Source organism: Crinia signifera, chromosome 1 (genome assembly GCF_055691185.1).
Source record: "Crinia signifera chromosome 1, ASM5569118v1, whole genome shotgun sequence".
In the NCBI taxonomy this organism is placed as follows: domain Eukaryota; kingdom Metazoa; phylum Chordata; class Amphibia; order Anura; family Myobatrachidae; genus Crinia; species Crinia signifera.
The window spans coordinates 259,983,147-259,996,399 of record NC_139217.1 but is presented as its reverse complement, the minus strand read 5'-3'; the positions used below and the strand labels follow the sequence as shown (position 1 = coordinate 259,996,399).

The window sequence follows — 13,253 nt, the reverse complement described above, 5'->3', positions numbered from 1 at the left end:
TGTGGGTGTGTGACGTGTATTAGGCATTACAGTGTGAGGTTTTGGCACGCGCCTTCAGCGCACACTGCCCCTATTATCCCTATTTTACAAAAATTTGTCAAGCCCTGGCATAATGTGGAATGTCCATTACTGTGTGTGGCATTATGTTTGATGGGCATTATGGTCTGTGGTATTATGTGTATTGGGCATTATGCTGGGTGGCATTATGTATAATGGGCATTACTGTTGTGCAGCATTATGTGTGATAGGCATTATGGTGTGTGGCATTATGTGTAATGGGCATTACGGTGAGTGGCATTATGTGTAATGGGCATTATGGGGTGTGGCATTATGTGTAATGGCCATTACAGTGTAAATTTTTGCAGTGCGCCTTCGGCGCGCACTGTCCCTGTTTCTCGTGTGTGTGATGGGAATGATTAATTCTAAAGCCCCTATACATAAATAAGTCACCTTCTATTTAGTTTGCATTGATGCCCAGTAGGCGTGATGGACATGCTCAGTAGGCGTGATGAACACGCCCCTCCAATGGTGCACCCCCTAATAAAATGGGCTGCGCACGCCTATGGCATTACTGCATATACAAACTCTTTGCAGGGGGCAGTGCAAACTATAAAGGTCAAAGGCTGATGACTGTATATGGGTAGCAGTGCTTGTATAATGCAAGGACATCACAATTAATGCCAGCAACAGAAGTTTCCCACTTATCCAGGTTTGACTGTATTATAAATCATGGCACTTTTGGTATGATATTATGAATTTGAGGCACTGTTTTGGAGAAAAATGAAACACAAAAGGGTTGAAATATTATGCAATGGGTCCTGCATTGTTGCACACAGTGCCTCCTAAGCTGCAGCCCGATTGGCAGGCTGATGCATTAGGGGTAGGGAGAGGGTGGCAGCGGCCTCTGTTTCTCCAAATGGAGTGGTGTTGCCACTGTTTAGGTAGAGAAGACTTGCTGGCCTCTGTAACAGGTGTCTTTTGGGCCACCATGAGTGCCGCCAGCTGCTTGATTATGAGTTAGTTATCCGGTGCAGCATCCTAGGACGCAGGTCGGATCACTACTGCAACAAGAGGCATCTGCTTGTAATAGCCACCTCCTGCTGTATCACCATACAGCACTATCGCTGCTGCTCCCAAGGATGCAGCAGTAATAGCAACTCCAACCACCTCTGAATTAGGCCCATTGTCTGGTAACAACAGGGCCGGTGTAAGGCTTTACAGCATCCTAGGCAAAACTTCAACTTACTGCACCCCCCTTTCCACCATACTGCCACCAAAACCCACTTTCCATCCGCCTTAAGGCATACTTGACAAACATTTTGGAATGGCAGGGAGACTCTCAAAAAATTAGGTGGCCCTCCCGGTCCCACCTCTGGAAGGTGGGCAAGTCCCCTGCTTTCCCTGGAGGTCCCCCTTTGCCACCCACAACAGAGTACAAGGAGGATTGGCAGCAAAGTAGGGAAGTATGCCTCAAGGGAAAGTATGGAGGTCTTACAAGTTCTGCAGCAGCTACCTGCATTAAGCACAACAAGAATCCTCATAGACATCTTTAATTTTTGATAGGCAGAGTTGGTGGTGCCCGCCTGGCGCCCTAGGCAGCTGCCTAAAGCTGCTTAATGGTAGAGCCGGCCCGGGGTAACAACAAGAACTTATATTTTCCTTGGTCTTTCTTTTCAAAGATAATTTGCACTATATGAAGCACTCACTGTGTATATCTCTGTAGGAGGTTTGGATTACCTGTTGTTAAATCACATTGGAGCATCCCCATTTGAGATGTGGAATGGAGATTTAGAACATGCACGATTGCTAATGAAGGTTTGTGTTGTTTCCTGTTTAAACTAGCTGCAAATCCTTACCTTGTACACTTTTATTTATCACTTCTGTTTTTATGTCCCTATTTATAGGCTTTTCATTAATAAAAGGTTCAATGTGCTTCCAGGTAAACTTCCACAGCTACGTTCATCTTGCCACCAGGGCGCTGCCTCACTTGACAAAAGCAAAAGGCTCCATTATTGTGTTATCTTCTCTCACAGGTAATTGTTGGATGATTTCTATTGAGATATAATTATTTGTAACAATTAGTGGCCCATTTTATTTGCTGTTTATATTAATTTCGAATAATTATTTTATTATTGCATATCAGAGCTCCTACCCCACATGAATGAGGAATCTGAAAGATTTAAACATGTATGACATTGTACTTTTGTTTGTATTTATGGTAGCACTAGCCTAACATGGGGCGCTTTACCAAGACAATACAATGGGGTAGATGTATGAAACATTGATAAGGAAGGAGATGTGAGCCAGAGGATAAGTGGCCCATGGCAACCAATCAGTTGCTCTGTATAATTTTTTATTATGCAAATTATAGATGTTACTTCAGTTCTGATTGGTTGCCATGGACCACTTCTCATCTGGCTCACTTCTCCTCCCTTATCACTGCTTCATACATCTACCCCAATGTGCCTTAAATTACAACTTAAATGAAACTTTATAACAACTTATATTTAGGTAGTTATGCAGCTTGGAATTAACCAGTACTAATGTTATTACTTCTATAGATCTTTCAAAATAGTTTGCCAAATTTGCCTCATTGAATATGGACTAGTAATGGAGAAGGCATTGTGGCTGGTGTGATAGAACATGCTTCTAGACACTACTAGGGGTAAATTTACTCAAATGGGATGGCGTCTTCTATTGTCTTTTCTATTTATCTAGTACCTTCCAGAAGGTGCAAAATAATAAGAAATAGACTCTGGTTGCTGTGGGCAATATCCAATCTTCAAATGAACGCCCATCTTACTAAATTTACCCCTTGAACTCAACTGAAATCGGGGTGTGAGTTTGACTGATGCATGCTAAGGACATACCATACCACTGGGAGTAGCCATGTTCCCCACTGGGAGTGTTTAGCAGAGAAGCTTTATTTTTTTTCACGGGCCGAGTGGAAGTGAATCACTGAGCAGGGCAGCTTGGATACTGTATAATTTCACACAGTTAGATTAGGAGGTATGGAAATTGACAATTTTGCACAGACATTTTTTTTTTTTTACTTCAATGATCTTTATTGAAAATTTTTCACAATATGCAAAACTAAACAGGGGGGACAGAAAGGAAAAACAGGGGGGACGACGGGACACAACGGTCACCGATACAGTCACATACAGTAGTCTCGAAACAGCATAACATAGCATAAAACAGCTTAATCCCATACACCATTACAGTTTAACTACATAGAGGAGGTAGAGAAATAGTGAGTAAGACCCAATTTATTAGGACTTACTCACTATTTCTCTACCTCCCCTATGTATTTGAACTGTAATGGAGCACAGACATTTTTAACTTCACCCTGGATTAAAGCCAGATAAGGTATAAATAGGTAATACTGTACATGCTATATACTTGCTGGAAAATAAACACAATTGGGGGAGATGTATCAAGATGTATCCAACATTTGATACATCTCTCCCAAACAGAAGTTTGTCACTTCTCCAGTACCTATGATATCCGTTAATACCGACAAATAACTTTAGGTTGGCTTTTCAAGATTGCCACATTTAATATAGCTGTCCTTCAGTATATTTTTATATCTCTATATTTCCAGATCCCTTGGCAGCCATTCCAAGATGAAGTTATATTTAAGAATTTTTCCTTAAATTTGTATTTAAATAAAATCTATATTGAGTTTTAATATTTCACTCTCAAATAATATATATAAGACCCGAGCTTCAGAGCTACACTCATTCTCCCTCCTTGGTACCGATGGCAAATATATCTGCTGAAGGGTAATTTATCATTATTTTCAAACGTTTATCTCAAGCCCAGAACAAACCATTATTTTTTTAATCTATCATGTCCCTCCAGGTAAAATTGCCACACCCTACACATCAACTTATGGTGCTACAAAGTTTGCTCTGGATGGGTTCTTTGGGGCTCTGCGGCACGAATTAGTAATGAAAAAGATCCCTGTCTCCATCACATTGTGTATCCTTGGGCTAATTGATACTGAATCAGCCATGGAGAAGATAAAGTAAGTATGGATTCTGATCACTATAATTTATATGTAATTATGAAGCACGGGGCAGAGTGAGGAGTCACAATGCACAGTAGTGAGTAGGCACATCACTGTGCCTTGTTTTGAGGAGCAGTGTAAAATGTGACCTTCATTATTTATTTATTTATTTAAAAAATACTGTACATCTGATTACGGTGATGTTAGAACATTACAGATGATAATCTTAATTGCAGGGTGTAAAGAGCAAACAATATAGTACAATCTACTTATGTAAACAAAATTCTTAAGGTTCATGCACACTCTAAAAGGCTCTACATACGCAGAGATTAGTGCCAGAGATTCATAACGGGAGATTCAGTATGGGAGATTTCAAATCTGTCACAACTGTTACAGAAAGTGACGTAAAAAACTACACTTCATCACAAGAATAATGGGTACTTATGTATTATCTGGACTCCCATGTTAAATGCACCCCATTTTTTCATACCCCTACTATCCAACTACGCATGGAGTTGATTTTATATAGTGTGGCGAGCACAGCGAGCCACCGTGCCCGAAGCGTGGCGAGGGGACACGGTCTCATAAGAAAACCGGGAGCCCAGATATTACATAAGTACCGAATAATGTTATATGGTATAGACAGTAAATTTCCTAAATAAACTTAATAAAATAAATTTCCTTAATAAATATATGTTGGTGGCATAGTGTCGCTCCCCCCCCTCCCCCAAGCAAATAATGGTTAGTGGCAAATAAAACAAATGTAATCATTGGTGGCCAGTGCCCCCCAAAAAACCTTTTTATTCATTGGTGGCCAGTGCCATCCCCCCCCCCCAAAAAAAAAGTTTTTTTTAATTTATTTTTATTTGTGGCCAGTGGCCCCCCCAAACCCCCCTACCTCCCCCCTATTGTGCTGTGTGTGGGGCCAATAAGATTATTGGCCAATATCATTCATTTTTACCTTTCTGAACAATATTGGTCAAAATATCGTTCCGTGTGTATGCTAGGAACGTGGAACAACCATGATGCGCTTACCTAATGATTGTTCATCAAGGATGTCCGTCCACTGTGCAGGCAGCTCAATTTGGATATCTTAATACAAAAACTATAGATTGTACTTAAATTGTTCATCTTTCGTCAAATCGTTCAATGTGTATGCATCACATCTTTCGTCCAGGACAGTGGGGAAGTTCAAGGGAAATTGGTCATAAACATGGGGCGATTTCAGCCCCATTTCTAAGCGATCTGACTAGATACAGATGGAGCCCCTCTCTTCTTTGCTCGGGTCTCGCCAGACAGTCCCTGCTGGCGAGATCCGGCAGAGAGGGATGTGTCTCACGTGCACTCACGTCCCAGTTTCTCGGTGGCTGGGCAGCAAGACCCTGCCCGTCTCCGCTTCAGGGAGATGGGCAGGGTTAGGGGGAATTCGGGGCGGCGATGGGGACCGTCGATGGCAGCGGGGGAGGCAGCGGATGGCGGCGGGGAGCTCCGTCGCCACAGGGCGCGTGAGTGTCCCGTGTGCGCACGTCCCCTGGCGATGCCCCTGCAAAGATTGAGCACGCTCCATCTGTATCAAAATTGTTCCCATGCTAATGAGGCCGTGAAAGACATGCAGGGGCGGGGGCAGCCACTTCCTCCTGAGCGTCGGCGACCATCGAAAGATGTGGACAGTCCCAGTGGCATGCGAATGGATGTTTATGTAAAACATCACATTGCGAACATACGCAACTTGTGACTGGTGGGCCAGCGTACCACCATTCACTGGTGGGATCTGGTTCACTTGCAAGTATGCAAATTTGCATCCAAGCGAATTAACCAGAATAACCCCCCAAGTGTAAGTCTCTTTGACATAGGGGCCGATTCTGCTCCGATAGTCGGGGTTTGTGTATGCGCATGCCCATTTCTTCACAAGTGCAAACCCCGACTGCAAATGGCCTCATCGATTTGCAATGTTGCCGGGCCATTCATAGTGGGGAGGGAGGGACAGGGGCGGTGACTGAGTGTTCCCATGGGAATGCGGGTGGGACGAAGTCTGCCGGGGGCGGGCATCTGAGGTCACATGATATCAGCCACCAGGCTCCCGATACTCAGCAACATTAATCATTGGCACATTGGCAGATAGGTGAAGCTGTAGCACTACCCCACTCCCATGCACAAAACCTATAGCTAAAAACAAAACAAAAAAATATTTTTTACAAATACATGCCAACCACAGACCCCTTGTGCCCCCATAATAATCTGCCCCTGACTATGGGGGTTATTCTGGTTCACTCGCAAAGGCAAATTCTCTTTCTAATGGACAAAACCATATGCACTGCAGGTGGGACTGATGTAACATGTGCAGAGAGAGTTAGATATGTCTGTTATATTGTTTCTGTGCAGAGTAAATACTGACTGCTTTATTTTACACTGAATTATAGATATCAGTTTGAAGTACAAACCCCACCCATATCTTACTCTCTCTGCACATGTTACATCTGCCCCACCTGCAGTGCATATGGTTTTGTCCATTAGAGAGTGAATTTGCCTTTGCGAGTGAACCAGAATAACCCCCTATGGCTCCCCACCCCAGTGTCTTCTGATCACTGCTGAATGTAGTAGTCTGCCATCCCAACAGCATCCTCCAGGAAAGTATAAAAGCTAGGAAAATATAGTAAGTATCTTTGTCTGTGTACAACCAGCAGCTGCTCCTCTCTGCTGCCACAGGGGGTGGGGGAGTGGCAGGGTGAGGGGTGCGGGCGGAGATGCTGGTGGGAGGGGAGGTGTGGGTGGAGATGTTGCCCCCACCCCCCATCTCCACCCCCCCCTCATGGCCGTACCTCCACCCGCAACCCCCCCACCATCTCCCGCCATCATCTCTGCCCGCACCCCCCATCTCCCAGCAGCATCTCCACCCACACTCCCACCAGCATCTCCGCCCACACCCCCCTTCTCCCTACAGCATCTCCCCCCGCACCCTGTTGCTGCCCCCCCCCACGATCACTGTCCGTACCTCCTTTAATCTAAAGCCAGCATAACCCACCCACCCACCGCCACCCATCCCCGTTAGAAGATTCTCAGCCCGCACCCCGCCACTCCCCCACCCCCAAACACGAGTTATTTACGAAGATGGGAGTTATATTTCAGATGGGATGTTGCTATGGGAAACCAATCAGAATATTATTTATTTAGCACCTTCTAGAATATAATAGATAGAATCTGATTGGGGTCCCATAGCAACATCCCATCTGAAACATAACTCCCATCTTAGTAAAAACCCTCAATGTTGTCTATTTGTTTTATTCCCAGGTCCAAATGCAAGGACATAGAGTGTAATTGGATTTATATAATTAGTTTTAGGCCTTTGTAATAAAAATATCTAGATTAAAGTGCACCCTTGCCGCCAAAGCAGGATCAAAACAAGGATTTTGGCCACCCATCAGTTCACAGTGTCTCTGCAGCAGTTTTGCCCCACCACCGTGGTGTCTCTCCAGTAGCTGGTGTGTCCCCCCCCCCCCATATCACTGTAGCAGTCTGTGCTCCACCACCCTGGTGTCTCTCCATTAGTTAGTCCCCCCCCCCATATCACTGCAGCAGTCTGTGCTCCACCACCCTGGTGTCTCTCCAGTAATTAGTCCCCCCCCCCCATATCACTGCAGCAGTCTGTGCTCCACCACTCTGGTGTCTCTCCAGTAGTTATTCCCCCCCCCCCCCCCATATCACTGCAGCAGTCTGTGCTCCACCACCCTGGTGTCTCTCCAGTAGTTAGTCCCCCCCCCCACCCCCCATATCACTGTAGCAGTCTGTGCTCCACCACCCTGGTGTCTCTCCAGTAGTTGGTCCCCCCCCCCCCCATATCACTACAGCAGTCTGTGCTCCACCACCCTGGTGTCTCTCCCTCTCCAGTAGTTAGTCCCCCCCCCCCCCCCATATCACTGCAGCAGTCTGTGCTCCACCACCCTGGTGTCTCTCCAGTAATTAGTCCCCCCCCCCCCATATCACTGCAGCAGTCTGTGCTCCACCACTCTGGTGTCTCTTCAGTAGTTATTCCCCCTCCCATATCACTGCAGCAGTCTGTGCTCCACCACCCTGGTGTCTCTCCAGTAGTTAGTACCCCCCCCCCATATCACTGTAGCAGTCTGTGCTCCACCACCCTGGTGTCTCTCCAGTAGTTGGTCCCCCCCCCCCCCCCCCATATCACTGCAGCAGTCTGTGCTCCACCACCCTGGTGTCTCTCCAGTAATTAGTCCCCCCCCCATATCACTGCAGCAGTCTGTGCTCCACCACTCTGGTGTCTCTCCAGTAGTTATTCCCCCCCCCCCCCCATATCACTGCAGCAGTCTGTGCTCCACCACCCTGGTGTCTCTCCAGTAGTTAGTCCCCCCCCCCCCCCCATATCACTGTAGCAGTCTGTGCTCCACCACCCTGGTGTCTCTCCAGTAGTTGGTCCCCCCCCCCCCCCATATCACTGCAGCAGTCTGTGCTCCACCACCCTGGTGTCTCTCCCTCTCCAGTAGTTATTTGTCGTCCCCCCCCCCCCCCATATCACTGTAGCAGTCTGTGCTCCACCACCCTGGTGTCTCTCCAGTAGTTAGTCCGTCCCGTCACCCCCATATCACTGCAGCAGTCCGTCTCCCCCCTATATAGTCTGTGTTTGTTATACCCCTCTCCCTGTCACCACTTTCCTGGATCTTCTCCTCAAGGCAACAGGTGGGACAGGCTTCTAACACACCATTCTTCAGTGTGCATGACGTATCGTGAACTACACTACCATTGTATGCTTCTGAATCATTGTGGCGTTCCGCTTTCTCCCTCAGAGTCCCCTCAAAACTAGCACACAAGGCACACAAGCCTCCTTCTAGTTGTGGCCTAGGCCAAAGGTTCAACATTGAATGCATTAATTAGAGGAGAATGTGGGCTTAAAATTGGGGATTTTTCGTTTTTGCAGAGGTGCAAAACAAAAGACAGAAAACGCTTTGTCTGTCTTTTGTTTTGCACCTCTGCAAAAACGAAAAATCCCCAATTTTCAGTCTAGTTACTGAACGCTGGGCGCACCACCAGCACCACAACCACGAGCATTAGTCAGAAGTGGTTCTCTATGCTGGCCACAAGTTATCAAATCTATCAATCAAAAATTAGCTGTTGCGGGTCCACCCCCTCTCTTTCCTGGAGAATGTGGGCTTGCCTAGTCCCATTGCTCGGTCTAAACACTGGCAAATAAAGTCCATTTGTAGACACTGTAACTGTCGGGTTGGCTTATAGGGCACATGTAGCTGTCAAAAAAGTACCACAAAAGCTGTTTTTAAAGTCTGCAACAAAAAAGGACAAGATACTGTAGAGGCGGTTGAAGTCCTATTGAGATTTAATTTGAAGTTAGATGTGGGGCCAAGTGTAATAGAGTGTGAGAATCAGAAAGTGTTGGGAGAATTTTAAAGCGCCAATCATTTACGCTGAAAAACTATGGTGATGTTGCCGTGGAATTGATTGCCGCTTTAAAAAAAATGGAAAAACTCTCCCTAAAAACTCTCACTTTCTGATTCTCACATCCTATTACATTTGGCCCGTGAAGTGGGCTCATTGTTAAGGACATTCCCTGTTGGGAGCACACCATGGCTACGTTACACTCTGTAAAGGGACTTCCTGGATTGGGTCTCATCCTATTCTTTATAGTAAGCCCATTAGGTCACCTTTTTGCAACGTACAACTTTGCTTCAAACATAAAATAACACCATATGCTATAAAGAATGTCCCATTATCATCTCTCATAATTAATTTAAGCTATAAACTATAAACAAGTTTAAACTGATCTGCATTTTAAAGAAAAATGTAAAAGTTAAATGCAATGATAGTGGTGTAACAGTGGACTTTTAAGTAAGACATTTGCACAGTGGGCTTTCCACACACCTATTTGAACTTGTAGCTGCTAGAAGCATATCCTAAAAGCAGGGAGTAGATGTGCGCTAGATGTGCGCTTTGATGTGCGGATCATCTAAGTGCACATCGCCAAACTGAAATATCTTGTGCGCATTATTATTTTTTAATTTTTTTTTTTTTTACTGTAGATGCACTTCACATCTTAAAAGCTGAAACTAATACAATAAAATCTATCTTTATCAGCTTATTACCCCTTTATTCACCCTGCTGGGCCTCAGAATGAACATTTCTGAGCACAAACAGGCGATCCTGCTGATTCTTTATTATAAAATCTTCCGGCCCTCTAATTATCATGCCTTACATATAGATAAAAGAAAGCAGCAAACCTAATGTGCATTAAATACACTCAACTCTCCATTGCAGGAGGCCTAAAAAGTTAGGGTTGGAGACGGCAGCAGTCATTTAATAAAAATGTGCGTGTGTGTGTGTGTGTATGTGTACACATACATACACACAAATAAAGTTTTAAAGTGCAACAGTTTTTTTAATGCATTGCACTCAAATAAATACTGTATATTACTGCTGTATTTTCCGACCTATCTACAGTCGGATATTATAGAAGGGTACGGTATAGAAGTTAGGCAATGTCCAGGTCCACAGTCACTACGTAAACCACTAATGGTCAACATTGACTAGGTCAGCACGTAAAAATGGTCGACATTGACAGAAGGTCAACACAAGCTTAAGGTCGACATGGACATGGTCAACACTCAAAAGGTCGACACACGATTTTCACAGTTTTGGTGTCTATGTCGGCATATATAGACCATGACACGTCCCCACTGACACAGTGTTATTTATTTATTATTTATTTACAGCTTCTTATATAGTGTAGCAGATTCCGTTGCGCTTAACAATAGTAGACAGTAATAAAACAAACTGGGTAGTAATAGACCGACATAGAGGTAGGAGGGCAGTGGTTTGGCTCGCTGCACACTATTATATTCTCACTCTGGCCCTTATTCTGATCGGTGCGGCCAGGACCGTGCGTGCGAAACCCCGCCTTCCATACGGATCGCCAACTCCGTCCGTACGCGGTAAGAAGCTGGCCGAACGGACCGCACGTGTATTTTTCACGGAAAACGCCTCCTCCATCTCAGGGAACCTCCCCCATCATTCGATGGTCGCAGACCATCGAATGCAGGACCGAGTGGTCCACCAGCTCCCGCAACCTCAGACCACACGGGCATTTCTCCGTGCAAAAGCAGGGATCTGGGCGGGCAGCTGACATCCGGTGATGTCATATGTCCGCCCCTTACACGTGCGTCACGGCCGCATTACCATACGTACGCCCAGCGTTTGCATGGGAACGCCCATGAAACGCGGGGCGTATGCATATGGTAATGAGCCCAAATAGCCCTTCACGCCCCTCTCTACCCCCTGTTCGGAGTGTTCACATTTCATGCGGGATTTGGCCGTACGCCCCGCTCGCACATGCGCAGAGACGCCTCTGCACATGCGCAGACACAAAACATCGGTGGCACGAACGCACGCGGATATTACCGCACCAACCAGAATAAGGGCCTCTATGCCCACTTGGATAGTATGAACCAAGTCTAAATGTTTTGATTTATTTACAGTTTCTTATATAGCGCAGAAGATTCTGTTGTGCTTTATAATTGTAGACAGTGATAAAACAAACTGAATAACAACAGACAGACTTGGAGGTAGGAGGGCCCTGCTGCAAGATTACAAATATAGACCCTCCTGTTCCCAGGAAACTAGCCCTAAATCTTGTTCCCAGGAGACCTTTAAGTCCTGCTCCCAGGTGCTGTCTATTGGTGCGGACACACTGGCCGATATATCGGCAGTTTGATTGATTAGCCGATCAATGCACCATTGGACAGTGTGTACGAGCGATATATTTGTGAACGACACCGGTGATTGACAGCTCATGGGGTGAGAGCATGCAAAAATGCCCAAATCCCACGGCCATCTTACGTCAGTAAATCTGAAATCAATAGCCTTCCACAATTACAGTAATTTGTGTCCTACTCAGGATTAGGCCCAGTATGTGCACCTGAATGCATGTAATTATTTCTGTTTGTGTCATAGTGAGCTTAGTATAAGAATGGAAAATCATGAGGCAGATACAGTAGTATTCTTTTTGACCAAACATGATTATTTTCAGATCTAGCCCTGTATGTGTGCAAGATTGTGATTGATGCCTGTGACTAATTGCTATTTTGTCATTTAGTATCACCACTATAGCCATAAATTACTCATTATGCCATTAAACAAATGTGTACATGTATCCTCATTGTTACAATGCAGAATGGATTATCTGAGCCTTCACAGCATAGTTGCCCACCCTCATGCATTCTGCAGGAGACCCCCTGAAATAACAGCAATCTCCCTCTCTCCCTCATTAGTCTACCAATCTCCCTCATTTCACCCAGCCCACATTACACTGTTACATTTTTTGGGAAAAAGGGAATGAAAGATAGATACATTTACATGGAATCATCAGCACCATTTCCAAGCACTTTACTAAATATAGTAGCTCTTACTGACTGCTTTGGGCTCATCTACATTTGGATAGAAGTCATTTTAAAAGATTCCTCTCAGATGTAGCAGTAAACACCCACGCTTCTAGGTGCCACGTTCACAATCTCTTTTCACAATCTCTCCATATATGGAACTAGACACGCCCTTTAGGAGGAGCATGACATTTCCCCTCAATAGGGCGTTTTTCGAAACTCTATTACCAACTATAATATCCCTGAAACTGGTTTTCAAAAGTAGGCAAGTATGCTTCACAGATAACATAAGAAGACCAGTTGTGCCTGATTTCATCTGTCATGATCCTATGTTTTGCCACCTTTTGCAGGGACAAGATTGCCATGACTGCTTACCCTGCCCAAGATGCTGCTTTAGCAGTGGTGTCAGCTGGAACAGTCCGTCTACAGGAGATGTTCTATCCTTGGTATGTCAGACCTGCATGCTTCTTTAGGGACTGGTTTCCACAGACCAGAGACTGGGTTATGCATATGTCATACAAATACAAACCAGACGCAAGTACAGTACCATCCTGAGACTGCCAAGCATTAATGAACTGCAAATAGCTATTTGTCACAAAGCAAAGTCATGCTCTGCTAAACACATTCTTGTTTACATTTTGCTGTAGTTCAAATCAAATAATAAAAAATAATATAATAAAATGTTCCTTATGTGTCATCTTTTCATACAAGTACAATGTTGCTGGCCTCTATTGTGTGTGGAGTGTGTGTGTGTGTGTGTGTGTGTGTATATATATATATATCCGCACCTCTGACAAGGGGGGTGGGATAGTGATACAAGACAGTGATTATTGTACTGAAGTGTATTG

General features: G+C 44.9%; 1 protein-coding gene across 4 annotated transcripts in view; it reads left to right on the top strand.

Annotated features, from left to right (window-relative positions):
• LOC146073909 (hydroxysteroid 11-beta-dehydrogenase 1-like protein) overlaps positions 1–13,044 on the top strand; it is a 77,260-nt gene extending 64,216 nt beyond the window's left edge. For all 4 annotated transcript variants that reach the window (XM_083181492.1, XM_083181504.1, XM_083181500.1 and 1 more), the window contains exons 5-8: positions 1,724–1,815; positions 1,940–2,033; positions 3,865–4,030; positions 12,756–13,044. In XM_083181492.1, coding sequence (XP_083037618.1) covers positions 1,724–1,815; positions 1,940–2,033; positions 3,865–4,030; positions 12,756–12,960 — 557 coding nt within the window. In that variant the 3' untranslated portion in view covers positions 12,961–13,044. The remainder of the gene's footprint in view (positions 1–1,723; positions 1,816–1,939; positions 2,034–3,864; positions 4,031–12,755) is intronic.
• Positions 13,045–13,253: the final 209 nt, after the last annotated feature.